General features: G+C 42.2%; 1 protein-coding gene across 1 annotated transcript; it reads left to right on the top strand.

Moving 5' to 3' along the window:
* The first annotated feature begins 868 nt into the window (after positions 1 to 868).
* Positions 869 to 21,182, top strand: MILR1 (mast cell immunoglobulin like receptor 1). The gene is made up of 9 exons (XM_065897586.1): positions 869 to 1,110; positions 6,595 to 6,855; positions 11,375 to 11,659; positions 13,286 to 13,399; positions 19,550 to 19,639; positions 20,170 to 20,226; positions 20,353 to 20,421; positions 20,833 to 20,913; positions 21,047 to 21,182. The coding sequence occupies exons 1-6, from the start codon at positions 1,023 to 1,025 to the stop codon at positions 20,220 to 20,222; spliced, it is 891 nt and encodes a 296-aa protein (XP_065753658.1). The 5' UTR covers positions 869 to 1,022; the 3' UTR covers positions 20,223 to 20,226; positions 20,353 to 20,421; positions 20,833 to 20,913; positions 21,047 to 21,182.
* Positions 21,183 to 22,459: the final 1,277 nt, after the last annotated feature.

Below are 22,459 nucleotides of genomic sequence, written 5' to 3'. Positions count from 1 at the left end.
AAACAGAAAAGAACCAGTAACCCAAGTGGCCCAGCCTGATCACAGCTCCCACTACTCGGGAACCCCTCACCCCTTCCCACTCCCCACTTCAGGCTGGCGACAGCAAAAACATGCATCCACTTCTGCATCCACTTCGCAGAGTCAGGAGAATTCTGGACTGCAGAGAAGTGAATCACTAGTTACTTCAGGGTTGTGATTTAGAGACCCTGAGACCGCTTGGGCCCTTGTGAAAATTCAGAGTCCCAGGTTTCATCCCCAGTAAGCCTGGAGTGGGGCCTAGAAGCCAGCATTTAACACAATCAGGCATTTCTGCTGCCATGTTTCCCTGTGTCTCTCTACACAGTCAGTATTGCTTCCCAAGACTAAACCAAACTTCCACTAAATTCCTTTGGACACAGGCCATATCTAGAAAGAGACGATTGGGTGGGTTTGCATAAAGACAATACTTTTTCTTTTTCCCACTGTCCAGCTTCCCTGCCAGCCTGAATTAGAGGCAACCTGTCACATCTCTCTCTGCCTACAAGAGCTCACAGAGGAGCATAGGGTCACATCAACCAGTCATCTTATGTCAGCCTTGTCCATGCAACTCCCATTTCTTTAATTTGGTCAAAAAGGAGGAAGTTCTTGGGCTTCCCTGGTGGCGCAGTGGTTGAGAGTCCCCCTGCCGATGCAGGGGACGCGGGTTCGTGCCCCGGTCCGGGAAGATCCCACATGCTGCAGAGCGGCTGGGCCCGTAAGCCATGGCCACTGAGCCTGCGCGTCTGGAGCCTGTGCTCCGCAACGGGAGAGGCCACAACAGTGACAGGCTCGCGTACCAAAAAAAAAAAAAAAAAAAAGGAGGAAGTTCTCTATGTGACTCACCAACCCCGGAGCCCACCAAGCCTCCTTTGCCCTCCTCCCCGAGTTCATTTAGGAGAACGTGGGGGCCATTTGAACAGACTGTTCTTTGGGGGCATTTTTCCTGCTGTCAAGTATAAGGCTCACTTACCATTTTGAAGTTTGAATCTCCAAACCAAAACAACATGTGGAAAAAGAGTTTTCTTATGTTCCTTTTCTCTCTTTCAGTTCAGAAGGCTGCATTGGATTGTGAAAGAATGAGAAAAACAAATGGTAAGTTTCATTTACTTCTCTCTTGTACTAAAGCTGTTTTCACCAAAACCGTGAGACTGTCAGCTTTAAATCATGCGCGTTCATGATCAGGTTTTTCGGTGCTTTCTGATGAACAGCCAAAGGGAGAGTCGTTTCTATGACCTACTGTTTAAAATGAAGTGATTTTAGCAAGGGAGTTGGAGAATCTTTCCTGAGACTCAGAGACAAAATATTGAGATTTTTTTTTTTTACAATGTAATGGTTCCTTCTTTCTCTGTTGTTGTTTTTTAATTAGAAAAATCAACACATAATTGTTGTAAAATAAGTCAAGCAACACTAAAAATATATCCTGGGAGGCAGTTTATCACCATAGAGCTAGGCTGTTGTGGTTCTAACCCTGGTTCTACCGTTATCCAGCTGGCAGCCCGCGCGCACGAGGAAACCACTTAAAGCTTAATTTCTATCCTCTGTGAAGTGGGGAAAATAAAAGCACTTCCCTGGGAGGGTTGTTGTGGGAACTGAGACAAGCCATGTACCTCAGCACAGAGCAGAGTGTATGAGGGACCATCAACAAATGCTAGCTCAGGTCGCTGTTGTTACTATACTATAAAATGTGAAAGTTCTGTTATATCCCCTCAATCCCTCTCCCCTCTCCACTTCCAGAAGCAATCACTATTAACAGTCCTTTTTGTTTCAATATCATAGTAAACAAACTCTTCTGTGACCTGTCCTTTTTAAAATTAACAATATATCCCAGACATCTTTCTAAGAGGAACATTTAGATTTAGTTCCTTTCTTTTCAACAGCTGCATGGCAATTCATAATAGGACTCAGCCATAATTCATTTTTTTAAAATAATTTTTAATATCTTTTAAAGTAATTAATTAATTAGGTTGTGCCAGGTCTTGGTTGCAGCTTGCGGGCTCCTCAGTTGTGGCACGCGAACTGTTAGTTGCGGCATGCGTGTGATCTAGTTCCCTGAGCAGGGATCGAACCCAGACGCCCTGCACTGGGAGTGCGGAGTCTTAGCCACTGTGCCATCAGGGAAGTCCCACGGCCTAATTCATTGAACCATCACCCCCTTACTGGTTGTTCCATTTTTTTTCTTTGTAATAGAAACAATACTGCAGTAAACATCACTGTATACAACATGCTTTGTGGACACATGAGTGTGTGAGAGTTCATGTAGGATAAAATCCTAGAAGTGAAATGGCTGGGTCCAAGGGCATGTCCATTTGAATTGTTACAGATACTGCTAAGTTGCCCTCCCCACACGCTGAACTGGTGCATGGTCACCAACACTGACCACGCACATGGGTAAGTGTGAGTTTCCCACCCTCTCAAACAGTGGATACAGTCAGTTTTTTAATGTGTCACTCGATGAGTACAAAATAATATCTCCATGTTGTTTTTTTAAGAATTAATTAATTTATTTTTGGCTGTGTTGGGTCTTCGTTGCTGTGCGCGAGCTTTCTCTAGTTGCGGTGAGCGGGGGCTACTCTTCCTTGAGGTGTGTGGGCTTCTCATTGTCATGGCTTCTCTTGTGGAGCACGGGCTCTAGGGGTGTGGGCTTCAGTAGTTGTGGCACATGGGCTCAGTAGTTGCGGCTTGCAGGCTCTAGAGCGCAGACTCAGTAGTTGTGGTGCACGGGCTTAGTTGCTCCACAGCATGTGGGATATTCCTGGGCCAGGGCTCGAACCCGTGTCCTTTGCACTGGCAGGCAGATTCTTAACCACTGCGCTACCAGGGAAGCCCTCCATGTTGTTTTAATTCGTGGTTGCCTCATCACTCATAAAGTTGAGCTTCTTTTTCATGTCTGTTGACTGTGAAAGCTCTAGTACACCCATATAAAGGACATTTAGGGATGGCTATCTGGTTGGAAAGAGAGGCAAGGTCTCATCTTGAAGCTGAGCTTACATAAGGCTGAGAAAGTATTAATTGTCCAGATCAAAGAGAAGGAGGGAGGTTTTGGCATTTTAGAGGGGTCTAAACCCCTCCTCCACCCAAGCCATCCCTCAGCCCCAGCACTATTTCTTCTTTTGGGAATTACATATTCAGATTATTTGCCCATTTATTTGATTATCTTTTTCTTATTAATTTGCTGTTGGTTTATGTATATAAAAAGAATACTATGCTTTCGTTTATGTTTTAAGTATTTTCTTCTAGCCTTTTACACCTCTTAATTTTGCCATAGAGGAGTTTAAAGTTTTAGGAATGTTATTTTTTCTCAGTCTTTTCTTTATGGCTATTTCATGTGTCTTACTTGGAAGACTTTTTCCAAGCAGGTGATATAAAAAAATTTCCCTATATTCCTCTTTTTTTTTCACTCACAAGTGAGTAAAGGTCACTTCTTAGCAGGTCCAGGGGTCTCAGGATGTCTTGGGGACATCGAGAAGAGAGGAATTCACCCAAATTCATGGGTACTGAAGGTACAGTCTTGTGACAAGTTGCTGACTTGGCTTCTTAGCCTCAAGAGGCTATTAAAAGTCTAATCTGGAATTCCTTATAAAAGTTCCAGCAAAGCAGACTTAAAAGACCTACATGTTCAATCTACTCTTGCTGCACTGATATCAATAATCAGGCCAAGTTTAATGAGACCAGACTGATTTTGCAAACTAATTAATCTTCAATTATCTCTATTAAGAATGGGGGTGGGGGGCTTCCCTGGTGGCGCAGTGGTTGAGAGTCCGCCTGCCAATGCAGGGGACACGGGTTTGTGCCCCGGTCCGGGAAGATCCCACATGCCACGGAGCGACTGGGTCCGTGAGCCATGGCCGCTGAGCCTGCGAGTCTGGAGCCTATGCTCCGCAACGGGAGAGGCCACAACAGTGAGAGGCCTACGTACGGCAAAAAAAAAAAAAAAAAAAAATGGGGGTGATTGTAGGGAGAGAGCTCTGCTTCAGTAAAAGTACAGCACACCCTGTGGGGTGTCGAACGGCCACGTCTCGTTGTCAGCAGTTAACATTTCCAATTTCTCTGCTACCCTTCTGACCTGGAATCACGAAAAACGAAAACTTCCCTACAAGCTGAAGCTTGACAACTTAGTATAAACTTCAGAGAAATCACACAGATTACATGTGGACAACCTCGGTAATGCCGGGGTGGGGGCTGCTCAGAGTTCACCCAACGCCACGGCCACATTCCAACTGCGACCCAGGAAAAGCAGCAGAACTGCCACCACCTGCCCTTGCCCCTCCCCCATACAGGGAGGCACGGAGACCACCCTCCTGGAAGTCCCCCCAGCTGACCACCCTCTGGACTCAGACCAGGCTGGACAGTTGGCTTTTCCTTTGTTTCTACAGAACTACCTCCCATTAAACGCTGATGGCTTTGCCCTTACAAAGGCCTCACTTTGGCGGGACCCCACCCCCAACACCGCCTCCTAAAATGAGACACAGCTGCTTAACAAAACTGACCTATTCTCAGGGCTGAGAAATTGGTTCAATGAGGCGTGGAGCAGTTCACAGCTGTGAAGGCAGAAGGCAGTTTGCAGATGCTCCCTATGGCCAAAAAAAAAAGAGACAATAAGAATAAAATAATCGTAATGGGCTGTGGGTTGAGACACATCGAATACATTTAAATCTATGAGTTCATAATGATTCTTAAACAAAAAATAATAACAATAAAGGGAAATATCTCATTGTTACAAGATGCTAGGAAACCAACTCATTATTTTCAAAATTGGTCAGTAACAGAAGAGAACCAAGTATTTATCCTCCCTTTTCTTTTTTCTTCTTTTTGGCCGCGGGATGTGGTATCTTAGTTCCCTGACCAGGGAACGAACCGCACCCCCTGCATTGGAAGCACAGGGTCTTAACCACTGGACCACCAGGGTCCCCTATCCTCCCTTTTCTATGCAACCTGTACCTCAGTGTAACCAAAGAGTTGACAAGGGTATTTCTCTTCAGATAATTACGGATGACAAATGAAGAAGGAAAAATAGAATTGGTATATCACCATTTTGCAACCTCTAACGAAATAATGCTTTCTGGGTTAATTATCATCAAAGTCTGCTAACAAACAAAAAGAGAGACAGCCAGACATTCTGTGTCTCCTAATAGAAGTACACCCTACCCCCTATGCTGCATTCTTGCTAAATAAAAGCTAATCTGAATTTCATCAAGCCTCTGACAGGAGACAGAAGAATATGGAAAGGACAGCATGGAATGTAATTAATGAAATCCAGACCATGGAAAACACTTCAGAGCAAACAACTTGCTATCTTCAACAAATAAAGGGCATCCCTGGTGGTGCAGTGGTTAAGAATCTGCCTGCCAATGCAGGGGACACGGGTTCGAGCCCTGGTCCGGGAAGATCCCACATGCCACGGAGCAGCTAGGCCCGTGCACCACAACTACTGAGCCTGTGCTCTAGAGCCCACAAGCCACTACTGAGCCCACGCACAACTACTAAAGCCCGTGCGCCGAGAGCCCATGCTCCACAACGAGAAGCCACCACAATGAGAAGCCCGTGTACCACAACGAAGAGTAGCCCTGCTCGCGGCAACTAGAGAAAGCCCGCACGCAGCAACAAAGACCCAATGCAGCCAAAAATAAAATAAATAAATTTATTTAAAAAATACAAAAACAAAGTGCAGGGGGAAAGAAAAGAGACAGAAAGGTCTACAGATGAAAAAAGTCATAAGAAACATAGCAACTAACTACAATAGACGATTATGGATTCTAAAAGAAAAATCAGACAATTGGGGGAATTAGAACACTAGATATCTGATGATATTTTTAAAATATTGTTAATTTTTAGGTGTGATAATGGTATTGTTATTTTTACCAGAGTCCTTATCTTTTAGAGGTACAAACTATTAACGTCCTCCAGCCAAAGATCACCAGGGACACATGTGTAGTTGAACCAAGTTGAGTTTTAAGAGAAAATGCATACCACGGAGTAAGCAAGAGGGCATCTTACAGTAAGATTTGCGTTAGGTAACTTGGAGGAAGATTCAAGGCAGCAGGCTTTACTCTGAATTGGATTCTTTTAGGAAGTGGAAATAATGATATGGCTGGGAATCCTAATAATTCTCATCTAAAAGAGAAGAAGAGCAGTGCAAGGCAAAAGCTCTGACTGATCAAGAAGCAGCAGTCAATCATATTGTTTAGAGGGATACTTGGCCATTTTTGTGTTTTGGACCATGTTCGTGTCTTCATCTGTGTTCAGACATGATTATGGAGTCATCTTGTCTTTGTCTTGCTCTAATATGGTCACAGAGTGGCTTTGTCTGGTACTGGTGACCAGTCAGTTCCTAACCAGCACAAAACAGCTTGGTAAGGCTACCCGTCTCTCACTGGGAGAGGCCTCTGTAGGCACTGAGGTTTCCTCACACACTGTCCAGCCTGGCTGTGCAGGGAAGAAATGTCCCCTACCTTTGGGAAGTTCACCAGACACAGAGGGTCTCCACCACCTTGACCCACGAAATGTGGGTAGACAACCACTGAGTTATTATTGATGGATGGTAACAAGGACTTTCTCTTGTGTTATTTTGCTTTCCAGAATTCCCTTCTCCAAATTTGAACTCACAAACAGATGCAGTCATGAGGGGTCAGAATGTATCTCTATCTTGTTTCAACCAGAACAAATCACTGCGGATCACCTATTTTTTGTTTCGGGGTGAGAAATGCCTGAGCATCCAGAATGGACCCATGACTTTTAACCTAACAATCTCAGAAGCCCGTGACTTGGGCCCCTACAAATGCAAAGCCCAAGTTTCTAACTGTTCAAAATACAGTCGTGAGTTCAACTTCACATTTGTCGGTAAGTAGAGTGCTTGTTACTCGGCGGCCCTGTGATTTGGAGGGATTCTTTCCTGTTCTAGGATGGGCTCTCTGTTCTGCTTGTTAACACTCCCTCAAGAGCCTGGCAAGTATGTCACTGAGATCTTTTTTCTTAATAATTCCATTTCACTTTCTCTCCAAATACTTCTGGCTGTTTCAGATAATAACATGCTGATGGCCCAAGGCAAAAAGTCTTACATCAACAATTTGAAAAGTTGTTGAGATCTTTTCTAGATGCTTTACTCTAGGATTCTCATTGTGTAGGTAAAAAAAGACTTTTTCTCTTAAGATTCAAATAAGAAGTCTTAGAATCAACGTTGGAGCCTGTGGCAAGGGTCTCCAGAGTCCCAGGCTTTTTCCACCTTCTTCCCTTTGCAATGGCCATCAGCCTGCACTCTTCCTGCCCAACCACATTCTTTTGGCCACGACATGCAGGATATACTGCAGGATCTCAGTTCCCCAACCAGGGACTGAACCTGGGCCACGGCAGTGAAAGCCCAGGATCCTAACCACTAGGCCACCAGAGAACTCCCATCTTCCCACCCCAAGCCTTTCACAACCTAGCATTAATGGCCTCATCCATGAAGGTGACCTTGATAGTGGACTCCTGGGAGAAGGAGAGAGTGTTTCTAGGTAATATATGTACCTGGAGTCTTCCAAACAGAGAAGCCCTGACTTACTGATTGAATCTTTGAGTGATTCTCTGGGTCTGTGCTCTCCAGTATGGTAGCCACTAGCCACATGTTTTATTTGTTTAAATTCAAGTTAATTAAAATTACTTGAAATTAAAAAATTCATTTCCTCAGTCTCATTAGTCACATTTCAAGTGCTCAAGAGCCACAGATGTGGGGTGGCTGCTGTATTAGACAACACAGACACAGAACATTTCCATCACCACAGAAAGTTCCACTGGACGCCTCTGCTCTAGATCAACGGTTCTCAGCTTTTTAGGTTATAACCATTTTAACAATCTAATGATAGCAGTGGATACTTTCCCTGAGACATGTGACAGATGCAAATTTCTGCGTAAGACTTGAAGGGATACCGTGGGCTCTGGATTAGAGCCAACCATCTTAGGACAAATTTGAACACAAACTCAATGGAAGCCATAATTGTAAACGAAATGTAAAAAGAAGAAGACCATGCAAACATGGTCTGGGATGTAGTGGATGATGTGAGGGCAGTACCCTGGCTGATAATATTCTCTGGTGGTCAGATTCCTGCTGGACTGGGCAGCGTGGTTTTGCAGAAAGAGCAACAGAATGGGCATCAGGGGACCTGTGTACCACTAGCTTCCTGTGCAAGGCTGAAGCCTTAAATCAATTGATTTAAAAAGCCCCAAGTCTTCATTTCCTGAGCTTCCATCCCACAGATATGTATACAATCTTCCCACATCCTGCCTTCAGAGCAAATGCACAAGTTTCTTACAATGCGTTACAGTAATTATACCATCCTGTAGAACTTTTAAAATAGATTATAAAAACCTGCATCATCTTCATTTACGTCAGATTAATAAATACCTACTGAATGACGACCCCATGCAAGTAATTGTGTTGGATGCTGCCAGGGTTTCGATGATGCCTAGGACATGATCTTATCCCCAACCCAGTAAGGGATGTGAGCCGTGAACACAAATTCATGAATCACTGATTCACTCATCAAATATTTAATGATATCCCCGATGTGCCGAGCCCTGGATATATATTAGTTCCTGCCTTGGTGGAGCTTACAGTCTATTTGGGGAAGCATAAAACCCAAGTACCCAAATAAATTCATAATCACAAACTGTGTGGATTGTTATAAAGAAAAAGAAACTGGCACAGTGATGGAGAAAGGTTGGGGATTGGGGAGTGACCTCCTTAGATAGGGTAGTTAGGGAAGGCCTTGCTACAGGGATGGCATTTAAGAAGAGCCCTGAAGGATGAGAAGGGGTTAGCTATGTGAAGAGACAGGGAAAAAAGGCTCTAGTCAAGGGACAATAACCTGTGCTGGTGGCTCCAACTTAGGAAAGAACTTGGCTGTTGGGAAGGACCTAATAGGACACTGGTATGGCTGGAGGTCTGATGAGGGGAGTGTGACCCCAGGTGAGACTGGAAAGGGAGGGGGAGCCAAGTCAGGCCTCTTTATCAGGCCCAATTTATCACCTTCAATGTTAATTCATCCTGGGTGGGGCAGGGCAAGGGTAGAGGTTGGGGATCGGTTGGGAGGCTTCTGCCGTCATCCAGGAGACAAACAATGATGGAGATGGAGAGAAGTGGATGGATTCAAAATATATTTTGGAGAAGGAAACAACAGGACTTGCTGATTGATTAGATTCGGAATCACGGGTAGTAAAGGTGAGGAAGGAATCAAGAATGACTTCCAGATGTCAAGTGTGATCAGCTGATAAGGAGTGGTGTCGTTTACTGAGATGGGCAAAAATGGAAGTTGTTGTTCAATGGGTATAAAGTTTTGGTTATGCAAGACGAGTACGTTCTAGAGATCCTGCTGTACAACACTGTGACTATAGTTAACAGTGCTGTACTGTGCACTTAAACATTTGTTAAGAAGGTAGATCTCATGTTAACTGTTCTTAGCACAATGAAAATAAATGATTGAATGAATAAAAACATTTTAAAAAAGAACAGGATTTTAACATATGTTTATCTACCTACCAATTGACTCACTAACTAGCAGATTAACTAGAGTTCAGTTTCAAACAGGTTATGTTTGAGGTGACCAGGAGACATCCAAGTGGATCATGTAATAAGAAGTAGAAAAGTATTAAGAGGATGGGATCAAGTGCTACAGGAAGCAGAGGAAGAGGGAGAAGTTCCGCCTGGAGGACTAAGGAAAAGTTTTCTGGGGAAGGTGGCAACTGAATGAGCCTTAAAGGACCCCTTGATTGATTGACTGATTGATTGATTTTCGGCTGCACTGGGTCTTTGCTGCAGCGTGCAGGCTTCTCATTGCTGTGGCTTCTCTTGTTGCAAAGCATGGGCTCTCGGCATGTGGGCTTCAGTAGTTGCAGCACGCTGGCCCTAGAGTGCACAGGCTTCAGTAGTTGTGGCTTGCGGGCTCTAGAGCGCAGGCTCAGTAGTTGTGGCGCACGGGCTTAGTTGCTCCACGTAATGTGCGATCTTCCTGGACCAGGGCTTGAACGCTTGTCCCCTGCATTGGCAGGCAGATTCTTAACCAATGCGCCACCAGGGAAGTCCCATTAAAATACTCCTTTAATTTAAAAAATATAACTAATTTATTGAAGAGTCACCACTCCCTTCCCTTGATCACTGTGATGCTGTGATACACTTTACCAGTCCTTTTACAAACTCTCAGGGAAGTGTACTTCTAGTTTGAATCATCTTATCTCAGAGAGAAATCCATGCTCTCTGCTTCTTCATGAATGTTTCATTTCCTCCTTCCTGAAAATTACAGGAGGTAGATTTCAGTTCCATAGGAAAAACATCCTATTTATGCTATTCCCAAACAAAGTTGCTCTTTGAGGCCACCATCACTGGGTGCCATTCTGTCAAGGATACTGCCACAGGGATTCCTGCTCAGGGGAGGGATGAAGCAACAAGACTTTAAATTACTTTCTTTGATTTGACTTAAACAATGAAACATATTTCATTGTTTCTGCACCAAATTGTTAAATTGGCACAATGTTATTAAAAACAAACGCATATGCTTGGGATTTGGCCCTGGCTCTGCCATTTACTAGCTCTGTGGCCTCTGAATCACAGTTGGCTCAACTGTGCAATGGGCATGATGCTGTCCACCTTATAGTACTGTTGTGAAGTGAAACAAGATAATGTGGGTAGTGACCCTGACACATGAGGGATACTTAACAATTATCTTTCCTTTCCCTATAATACTGTTTTATTAATGAATTATATAATAAATTATATAGCTGGATTCTCCCACTATCCAGCTATATAATTTATTATATAGGGTATGATCTTACAGAGCTTACCAGACCCACTCATTTCTGGTCAAGAATTTCCCTTGACTCTATTTATCGGATTACTTCCTTCTTTCGGGAGGAAGTGAAAGACAATTGTACAGCCGAATTCTATAAATGACAATACAGTTAGAAAAGATGCTATTTTTAGATTTCTTTGATTTAAAAAAAACCCACTGCAATCTTACAATGATTGGGAATAAAAGCACCTCTCAACTACATACTTGGAGCTGGATCTTTGACAAAATTATACCATCAGCCACAAACAAATTGTGAATTCTGATGAAAGGCAAGTTTGCGCTCTGATTCCTCAAAGCAGAGACGTCCTCCACCCTCTGGCTTTCTCGGAACCTGGTTCATGCCACAAGGCATGGGGTTAACCACATACCCACTGATCCTTCCTGATGGAGCTTCTTGTGAGCAGCTTGACTTCTCAAGAGGGGTGTCATCCATCTTTGGGTTAACAGCTGGGAATAGAGTAGGGCTCCCATCCATGTTTGTGGACTGAGTGAGTGAACCCAATCTGCTTATCTGTTTAACATGCACTTTATTTTTCTAGATCCAGTGACTGCACCAGTGCTGAACATCAGTGTTGTTCAAACAAAAACAGACAGACACATAATGCTACGCTGCATCTCATTCAACGGCTCTCTGCCCATCAATTATACTTTCTTTGAAAAAAACATGGCCATATCACCAGTTATCTCCAAGAATGTAAGGGAGCCTGCTGAATTTAACTTAACCAAGAATAACACTGGAGAAGGGAAAGAGTATAGGTGTGAAGCTAAAAACAGATTGCCTGACCATGTAAAATACAGTCAACTCATCACCATACCCTCAACAGGTAAAGGCGACCTGAACTCTTTCAACAGGATCTGGATTTACTTCCAGAAACCAGCTACTCCTCTGCCCTCCCATTTCCCACTTTGCCCACCTGCTTCCAAATGCTTTTCCTTCTGTAGGGTCCACACGTTCTGATGGGGTTGCTTTCTGCCATAAAGGAACCAAAGAAAAGCCTGGAAAGTGGTGCAGGAAGGGACCTTGTATCAATAGTAAGACTTCCTGACTTGACCCTGCTTCCTGTTTTGACTTTTCACTGCTCAGGTTCTAAGCAGTCACATTAGAATTTGCATCTTTCTTGAAGCTGCTGGGTCTCTTGATTTTCTTTTGCTTTTTTAAAATCATTTTTTAAATTCACTTCCAACACGTGTACTTACCTGCTTGGCTGTTTAATGCTTGGTGAGTCTAGACTTCCAGTGCCACGCTTTCCTTGAGGCAAGAATGGCTCCTGTCCCAACCTTGTGTTTTGGAAGGCACTGCTCTGGTGCTTCTTAGCCATGTGTCTTCCCATAAGCTTCCTATAAGCCATGGGGATTTGTCTGCCTGGACCCTATACCCCCACATTTCTATACCTTACTCTAGGTTCCTAGACCTGAATTCCCTACCCAATCAGATCAGAACCCACCTTCCAGGGCCTGCACAAGTCTCCTTCCCAGCTCATCCTCCCAAGGGTGGACCATGGTAAGGATGTGAACATTCCAGGGCCCACACCAAGGGAGTTGTTTGTGGGGAGTGGGGGGATGGCATTTGGCCATGCAGGCTGGGGGTGTCCACAAGCATGTCAGGCTCCTTAGGGTGCATGTCAGAGCCTGGGTGGAAAGGGGCCAGGCTAGGGCTGGGGCTGGCTCTCCCCATACTGTCATGTTCCAGTGCAGAACTCTGAGGAGTCTGAGAATTTTAGATTTAAATCTGGCCTTATGAAGGGACATTGGTCGAGGTAGGAGGATAGAACAAAAATTAGGTTAGCAAAGGTAGCAGGCACAATTGGGCATTGAACACCTCATGTGGCCTCATCCTCAGAAGATCAGAGCCCACACCTGGGTGTTCAGTAAGTTCTAACAAGTGAGGCAACCTGTTGGAGTCAGGCTCCAGAGTCAGGCTTTTGCCTACAAATCACAGCCTTCAATTCACTAGCTGTGTGACTTTAGGAAAGTCACTTAACCTCTCTGAGTCTTACTCTACTTAATTGTAAAATGGGAGTAATACCAATGAGAAAAGTAAGGTAATGCATGTAAAATGCTTAACACAATGACTGCATATAATTAACACTCAATAAGTGGCAGGTATTTGGGTGACATAAATCATGCCGACATGACTAAAACCTTTGCCCAATAAATGGCCAGGCTGTTCTCAGGCTTATAACCCTAACAACGTAGCCAACATCTGTCTGTTAAATGCTGTGCTGCTTTTTCTTCCTTGTGTATGACCCCTTGTGGAAGATGGACTTGGTATGAACCTTAAGAACCTCACTAACAAGTTACCTCTCAAGTTGCAGGGCAGGGATTCAGGGTTCAGGGTACATTGGTTAACCTGGGAGACAGTCGTGATCACCCTTTCCAGAACATTTCACAATTCAATATCATTGGAAAAGAAGGCTGTGCAGTGACCAGTGAATGCTGTCTTCTTCCAGGAGGAGAGAGCTGTCCTTTCTGCCTGCAGCTACTGCTTCTGGGGTTTCCGCTTCTGGTACTAATAGTAATAATCCTACTTCTGGCATTTTGGATGCTACCAAAGTACAAAGCACGTAAGTTCCTTAGGAGCTTTGCCATTGTTTTCCCTGGGTTTTGGATACAGACAGCAGGGTGAGGGCAAGGAGGAAGGGAAAGGGGAATCAGAAATGGGATGTGAAGAAAATGAGAAGAGAAGGAAAAGATGCAAAAGGAGAAGGTAATGAACGACTTCCTGAACGGTTCACACATAGCACAGTTCTCTTTTCTCTGGTAAAGACTCCCCTATTTAGACTGCTTGTGGGTGTGTGACCTGTGCAGTCACACAGGGCCCCGTGCTAAGGAGACAGATTAATGCTCTGCTGTCACTGTCTTGAAATTCGTAATACAATAAAAAAATTTTTTTCATATTATTTTTTAATTGTGGTAAAATATGCATAACAATAAAATTTACCCTGTTGGCCATTGTTAAGTATATATTCAGTGGCATTAAGTACATTCACATTCCTGTGCAACCAACACCAGCCATCCACTTTTTCATCTTGCAAAAACTGAAGCTCTGTACCCATTAAACAGTAACTCCCCATTTATTTCTCTCTCCTCCCAGCCCCTGGCAAACACCATTCTACTTTCTGTCTATGAATTTGACTACTTTAGAAACCTCATATAGGTGGAATCATACAGTATTTGTCCTTTTGCAACTGGCTTATTTCATTTAACACAATGTCCTCAAAGTTCATCGCTGTTGTATATGTGTCAGAATTTCCTTCATTTCAGGACTTCCCTGGAGGTTCAGGGGTTAAAACTCCATGCTTCCACTTCAGGGAGCACAGGTTTGATCTGTGGTTAGGGAACTAAGATCCCACAAGCCATGCGGTGGGGCCCAAAAAATTTTTTTCCTTCATTTTAAAAGCTGAATAATATTCCATTTTTTATATATATATATACACACACATATATATTCACACACATATATATACACACGCACATATGTGTACACACACACACACACACAAACACTTTGTTTACCCGTTCACCCATCAATGAACTCTTGGATTTCTTCCACATTTTGGCTATTGTGAGTAGTGCTGCTTTGAACGTGGGTGTACAAATCTCAATAATTTTTAAACAAGAGGCCCTGCATTTTCATTTTGCACAAAGCCTGCAAATGACGTAGTGGGTTCAGACTGCCAGAGCTTTGCTTTGTAGTTTTCAGTGTCCTCACTGGGTCTGCCACTCGGAGGAAGCTCAGTACATGAAGACAAAAAGAGCCTCATTCTCTCTGCTCCACCTTAAGTGCTGCATTAAACCTCATTTACTACGTTTCATAATTCACGCCTTATGACCTCTAGTTAAGATTTCAAAGTGGCCTTTTCATTTGGCACACTACTACGGAGGAATATTGAGATTTACACAAAAGACAGTTTGTGTCTCAGGACCGACACCTGCCAGTGAGCTTCGGGGCATTGAGTGGGCTCCTTCACCTGCCTGAGCCTCAGCGTTCTGACCTGTAAAATGGGGCCATGGGAGATACTGTCAGACCTGGGGAGAGAACTAAGTGATACATGTTAGGCTCTTGGCCTTCTTCCATCTCTAAAGTCCTAATTCACAGAAATCCAGGACCCAGTTGACAGGAAACTTGAAAACAGATGTCAAAATGTATACATCTCATACATTAAAAAAAATTTTTTTTTGTAATGTAAAGCATTTTAAAATTGAAGTATAATTAACCTACAACACTATGTTAGTTTCAGGTGCACAACAGAGTGCTTCGAATTTCTATACATTACAAAATGACCACCATGATAAGTCTTGTTACAAAGCTATTACAATATTATTGACTATATTTCCCATGCTGTACATTTCATCCCTGTGACTCATTTATTTTGTATATATTTATTTAGTTATTTATTTTGGTTGCACTGGGTCTTAGTTGCAGCAGGCGGACTCCTTAGTTCTGGTACCTGGGCTCCTTAGTTGTGGCACATGGGCTCGTTAGTTGTGGCATGCATGTGGGATCTAGTTCCCTGACCAGGGATCAAACCCGGGCCCCCTGAATTGGGAGCACAGAGTCTTAACCACTGCACCACCAGGGAAGTCCCTGACATTTATTTTGTAACTTGAAGTTTATACTTCTTAATCTCTCTCACTTATTTCATTCACCCCCCACCTCTGTGGCAACCACCTGTTTGTTCTCTGTATCTATGTGTCTGTTTTTTGTTGTTTGTTCATTTGTTTTGTTTTCCAGATTCCACATATAAGTGAAATCATACAGTATTTGTCTTTCTCTGTCTGACTCACTTCACTTAGCATAATACCCTCTAGGTGCATCTATGTTGTCACAAGTGGCAAGATTTCATTCTTCATTTTGGCTGAGTAATATTCCATTGTGTGTGTACCACATACCACATATTCTTTATCCATTCATCTATCAACAGACACTTAGATTGCTTCCATAGCTTGGCTGTTTGTTGTAAATAATGCTGTAATGAACACAGGGGTGCATGTATCTTTTAAAATTAGTGTTTTGTTTTCTTCAGAAAAATATCCAGAAGTGGAATTGCTGGATCATATTTTTAATTTTTTGAGAAACCTCCATATTGTTTTCCATATTGGCTGCAGCAATTTACATTCCCACCAACAGTGCATGAGGGTTTCCTTTACTCCACATCCTTGCCAACACTTGTTAGTTATCTTTTTGATGGTAGCCGTTCTGACCGGTGTGAGGTGATATCTCATTGAGGTTTTCATTTGCATTTCCCTGATGATTTAGTGATGTTGAGCATCTTTTCATGTGCCTGTTGGCCATCTGTATGTCCTCTTTGGAAAATGTCTATACAGTTCCTCTGCCTGTTTTTACTTTTTATTTTTTTTAATGGGGTAATTAAAAAAAATATTTATTTACTTGTTTGTTTTTGGCCACACCAGGTCTTAGTTGCGGCATGTGGGATCTTTTAGTTGCAGCATGCGGGCTCTTAGTTGTGGCATCCGAACTCTTAGTTGCGCCATGCATGCAGGATCTAGTTCCCCGTCAGGGATTGAACCCAGGCCCCCTGCATTGGGAGCACATTCTTACCCACTGGACCACCAGGGAACTCCCTGCCTGTTTTTAAATTGGGTTTGGTTTTTTGATGTTGAGTTGCATGAATTCTTTGTACATTTTGGATATTAACCCCTTATCAGACATATCATTTGCAAATATCTTCTCCCATTCAGTAGGCTGCTTTTCTGTTTTGTTGATAATCTCCTTCACTGTGCAAGTTTGATGTAGTCCCATTTGTTTATTTTTGCTTTTGCTTCCCTTGCCTGAGGAGACAGAGCCAAAAAAATACTGCTAAGAGCAATGTCAAAGAGCATACTACCTATGTTTTCTTCTGGGTGTTTTATGGTTTCGGATCTTACATTTAGGTCTTTAATCCATTTTGAGTTTATTTTTGTAGATGGTGTGAGAAAGTAGGTCAGTTGATTCTTTTGCATGGGGCTGTCCAGTTTTCCCAATGCCATTTACTGTGTTGTTGTTCCCAGTTGTATATTCTTACCTCCTTTGTTGTAAATTAATTGATCATATAAGCATGGGTTCATTTCTGGGCACTCTAGTCTGTTTCACTGATCTATGTGTCTGTTTTCTGTGCCAGTCCCATACTGCTTTGATTATTGTACCTCTGTAGTACAGTTTGAAATTAGAGAGCATGATACCTCCAGCTTTGTTCTTTCTCAGGGTTGTTTTGGTTATTTGAGGTCTTTTGTGTTTCCATGCAAATGTTAGAATTATTTGTCCTAATTCTGTGAAAAATCCCATTGCTAATTTGACAAGGATTGCACTGAACCTGTAGGTTGCCTTGGGGAGTACAGTCATTTACAATATTAATTCTTCCAATCTGTGAGCATGGTATATCTTTCCATTTGTTTGTGTTGTGTTCAATTTCTTTCATCAGTGTCTTATAGTTTTCCAAGTACAGGTCTTTTACCTCCTTGGTTAGATTTATTCCTAGGTATTTTATTCTTTTTGGTGCAATTACAAATAGGATTGTTTTCTTAATTTCTCTTTCAGATAGTTCATTTTTGGTGTATAGAAATGCAACTGATTTCTGTATATTAATTTTGTATCCTGCAACTTTACTGAATTCACTTATTTGTTCTAATAGTTCTAATTCTTTGGTGGCATCTTTAGGATTTTCTATATATAGTATCATGTCATCTGCAAACAGTGACAGTTTTACTTTTTTCTTTCCAATTTGGATTCCGGTTTTTTTTTTTTCTTCTTGTCTGATTGCTATGGCTAGGACTACCAATACTATTTTCAATAAAAGTGGCAAGAGTGAGCATCCTTGTCTTGTTCCTGATCTTAGAGGAAATGCTTTCAGCTTTTCATTACTGAGTATAATGTTAGCCATGGGCTTGTTATATATGGTCTTTATTATGTTGAGGTATGTTCCCTCTATATCCACGTTGACAGTTTTTACCGTAAATTGATGTTGAATTTTGTCCAAATCTTTTTCTGCATCTATTGAGATGATCATATAATTGTTAAGCAATTTGTTAATGTGGTGTATCACGTTGATTTGCGGATATTGAAACATCCTTCTATCTCTGGGATAAATCTCACTTGATCATGGTGTATGATCCTTTCAATATATTGTTGAATTTGGTTTGCTAATATTTTCTTGAAGCTTTTTGCATCTATGTTCATCAGTTATATTGGCCTGTAATTTTTTTTTGTGTGTGTGGTACGTGGGCCTCTCACTGTTGTGGCCTCTCCCGTTGTGGAGCACAGCCTCCGGACGCGCAGGCTCAGCGGCCATGGCTCACGGGCCTAGCCGCTCCGCGGCATGTGGGATCTTCCCGGACCGGGGCACAAACCTGCGTCCCCTGCATCGGCAGGCAGTCTCAACCACTGTGCCACCAGGGAAGCCCTGGCCTGTAATTTTCTTTTTCTCTGGTGTCTTTGTCTGGTTTTGATATCAGGGTGATACTGGCCTCATAGAATGAGTTTGAAAGTGTTCCTTCCTCTTCAACATTTTGTAGAATTCACCTGTGAAACCATCTGGTCTGGGACTTCTGTTTGTTGAGAGTTTTTTGATTACTGATTCAATTTCATATTGAATGGTAATTGGTCTCTTCATATTTTCTATTTCTTCCTGATTGAGTCTTAGGAGATTGTACATTTTAGGAATTTATCCATTTCTTCTAGGTTTTCTATTTTATTGGTGTATAATTGTTTGTAGTAATCTCTTACAGCCCTTTGTATTTCTGTGGTGTCAGTTTTAACTTCTTTCATTTCTGACTTTATTTATTTTGAGCTATTTTCTTGATGAACCTAGCTAAAGGTGTATCAGTTTTGTTTGGCTTTTCATAGAACCAGTTCTTAGTTTCATCAATCTTTTCTATTGTTTTCTTTTAGTCTCTATTTCACTTATTCCTACTCTGATCTTTATTATTTCTTTCCTTCTACTAACTTTTCTTCTTTTTCTATTTCCTTCAGGTGTAAAGTTAGGTTGTTTATTTGTGATTTTTCTTGTTTCCTGAGCTAGGATTGTACTGCAATAAACTTCTCTCTTAGAACGGCTTTTGCTGGGTCCCTTAGATTTTGGATGGTTGTGCTTCCATTTTCATTTGTTTCCAGGTATTTTTTTAATTTCCTCTTTAATTTCTTCAGTGACTCATTGGTTGTTTAGTAGCATATTGTTTATCCTCCAGGTGTTTGTGTTTTTTGCAGTGTTTTTATTGTAGGTGATTTCTAGTCTCATACTGTTGTGATCAGAAAGGATGCTTGATATGATTTCAATCCTCTTAAATTTATTGCATCTCATACTTTTAAAAAACATGTCTCCTCTTCCTACAAAAAGCGCAGGGTCTTACAAAAGTGGAATTAATATTCTTGAGTACTGGCCAGGACTAAATGGAAGTCAGCTGGGTAATTTACTATCACAGATATTACAAAGCTTTTTACAGCCTATTCTTTTCAGCGAAGGAAAGAAAAGGTGTCTCTGGCCATCTCAAGCATAATCTGATAGGCAAAGGATGTTATTTGCAGACCCAAGAAAATAAATCAGAAGGGTTCCTGCCTTAGAGAAGCAGATGCTATGGACTCCTTGCTGAGTCTATGGTTTTCCTTTAATAGACAACAGTTTAGGCCATTGGAGCAGGTCATTCTTTCAGAACTCTGGGGAATTCCCCTCCTGTGGCCAAAGTAGTTTAATTTAATGATTCTGCACCAATTTATATAGGAAAAGCTATGAAAGATAATGCACCCAGAGTCTATGGAAATACACCCATGGAAGATGGAATATATACAAATATCTGTAAAAATCAAGCAGGTAAGAGAACTTTGTTGGTGATTTTGGTTGGTTTGGGGTTTTTGTCTTTAAAAAATTTTTTAAGGTCGTACAGACACATGTGTAAAAAATTGCAGAAGCAGAGTATAGTGTCTCCCTCCCATCCTGACACCCTATCTCACTTGCCAGGGGCATTAACCAATTTTAAAATCCTTCCACAGATATTTTATGTGTATGTTAGCATCTAAATAAATGGTAGCAATGGTAGCATGTCACAGATATGTCATTCTACACCTTGATTTTTTCACTTAACAACGTATCTTGGAGATTTTTTTCTATCAGTTCAGAATGATCCACACTGTGTTCCAATCTCTTTGATGATCACCTCTTAAGGCTGGCATCATTTGTTGCTTTATAGTAAACAGACCCAGGACCTTGGTCAACAATGAGAACGATCCCAGCCAACTCTGACTGAGGGCCAGCCATGTGCCAGGCACAGTGCTTAGCAATTTACCTGCCCTGTCTGGTACAAACGCCACTAACTCCCAATTTATATCATTCCCACTGTACAGATGAGAAATCTGTGCCAGGCTTAGAACCAAGGCAATGTGTTTCCAAAGCCTGAGATGGTAAGTACTCTCTGCAAAGTCCAGAGGTGACATGACATTGTGAGGGTAGCTGGCAAGCCACTGCCCTCAAGTGATCAGAGATTTGGATTATAGGCCCAATAACTCTGTTTCTTGTCTTTTACCCAGGGACTGAATACTCTCAGGAGATACATTATGCCACCCCCATGTTCCAGGAGGTGGCACCGAGAGATCAGGGTGAGCCACAGTTTGGGATAAGGGATGCTATCGAAATGGGAGAGTAGTCTCTGTGAGGTCACCACACTCCTAGGCTTTAGGAACCCAAGGATGGGATGAATGGGGGCAACATGCATACCCTAGGAAACCAATAGCAATCAGTACCATGGCTCCTAACAAGTTTCATCAGGAGATGGGTAGATGGGGAGGAGAGAAGGATGTGGAGGGGAGAATATCATATAAAAATTCCAGAGAGAAGGATGCAGGTGCACTTCTAAAAACTTTTCAAGAATAAATCATTTAGTCCAGGAAAAAAAACACAGTTAATACTTGGTTCTGTCAGGCCACCCAGCTATTAAAATAGAATTTTTTAAGAGCTTCTATGGATATATATCCTAAGTTTACTGAATTATTTTCTCTTTTATATTATAGAAACTTGTAATGATTGTAAAACTGGATATGTCTATTCTGAACTCATCTTCTGAGATTTAAAGATAGAAACTACATCTCAGGGTAAGATGCTTTTTATAAAGCTGATTTCCATAACGAAAAAGCAAACCTGATTGACACTTAAAAAGGTTTCACCTGGTTACCTAAAGTGAATCACTGTTTTTCATGTTTAAACACTATCCTTTGGCCCTTTCAGGTACATCCAATCCTGTCATCAGACAACAGATTTGTCAGATAGGATCCTGACTAGTGACAGTTTTTAAATGCTTTTGCTATTTTTAGGCATGGACCATTTCCCCCATGACCACACCATTTAATAAAGAATAATTGTTCAACCACTATGCTCTTCATAAGTGCATCCTGGAAGCGCTACAATGATCATCTACCCATCCCCATGCCCATTAAAGGTTCAGAAGCAGACACACAGAGCAAAAGCCATGTCTAAATTCTAAAACAAAAACTGGTGACCTTGAAAAGGTGTCTGAAGAAAATGGCACCTGCAGTCACCATTGGAGGAAGGCAAGATTACTCAACAAGTACACATTTGTTATCCATTGCCATTAAAATTTGCTCTCAGCTTCTAGAAGCCTGCAAAATTATTTATATTGATTTCCATGGACTTTCTCAGTCATCAAGATTTAGGTCATGTCAAAGGCATGCCTTTATATGCTGCATTTCCCATCAGCTCTCTGTCAAGAGAACAGCGCAGAGTTGACTTGGGGGAGAAGAGAGAAGTAGATTAGTTTCCCAGGACTGCTGTAACAAATTACCACAAACTGGTGGCTTAAAACAGCAGAAATGTATTTTCTTACGGTTCCAGAGGTCAGAAATCCAAAGTCAAGGTGCCAGCAGGGCTGCGCTCCCTCCAAAGGCTCTGGGGCAGAAGTCTCACTTGCCGCTTCCAGTTTCTGGTGGCTCCTGGTGTTTCCCGGCTTGTGGCAGCACCTCTCCAATCTCTGCCTCATCTTCACGTGGCCTTCTCTCCCTCTGCCTTTCTCTTATAAAGACACTGGTCAGCAGATTTAGGTCAATCCAAGTTGACCTCATCTTGAGATCCTTAACTTATTAATTACATCTGCAAAGACACTTTTTCCAAATAAGGTGATATTCACAGGTTCCAGGAATTAGGACTTGTCTTTTTGGGGAGCCACCATTCAGCCCACTTCAGGGGACAAAATTATTTCTGGTTTGAATCTCTTATCCTAGGAGTTATAAGTTAAGTCCAGTAAAGCCAAGAGGCATTTCTTGGGTTCCAGACAAACAAAATAACTTGACCAAAATTGTTCTGCTCTGTTCTTTTTCTCTGTTCCCAACAATGGACCTTTGACTAGCAAAATCATAGCTATTAGACACTAAATCTGTGGAACACCTACAAGGCCAGTATTATTAACTTGCTTTTACAGGTAAGGAAATTTAGGCTTAAATGGGATAATTTCTCAGGGTCATCCCTAGCTTGGTGCGTGGTTGAACTGGGACTTAAATCCCAGCAAAGAACAGCAGCAGCACTGGCTGTGGGAATGCATCTTCAGGGTGGGAAAGGATATTGTGCACACAGGTCCAGATGAATTTGAGGATTTTGTTGCCTAAAGCAGCATTCATGAACATAATT

This window comes from Phocoena phocoena, chromosome 19, assembly GCF_963924675.1.
Source record: "Phocoena phocoena chromosome 19, mPhoPho1.1, whole genome shotgun sequence".
NCBI classification, from domain to species: Eukaryota; Metazoa; Chordata; class Mammalia; order Artiodactyla; family Phocoenidae; genus Phocoena; species Phocoena phocoena.
This window is presented reverse-complemented; position numbering and strand designations above follow the sequence as displayed.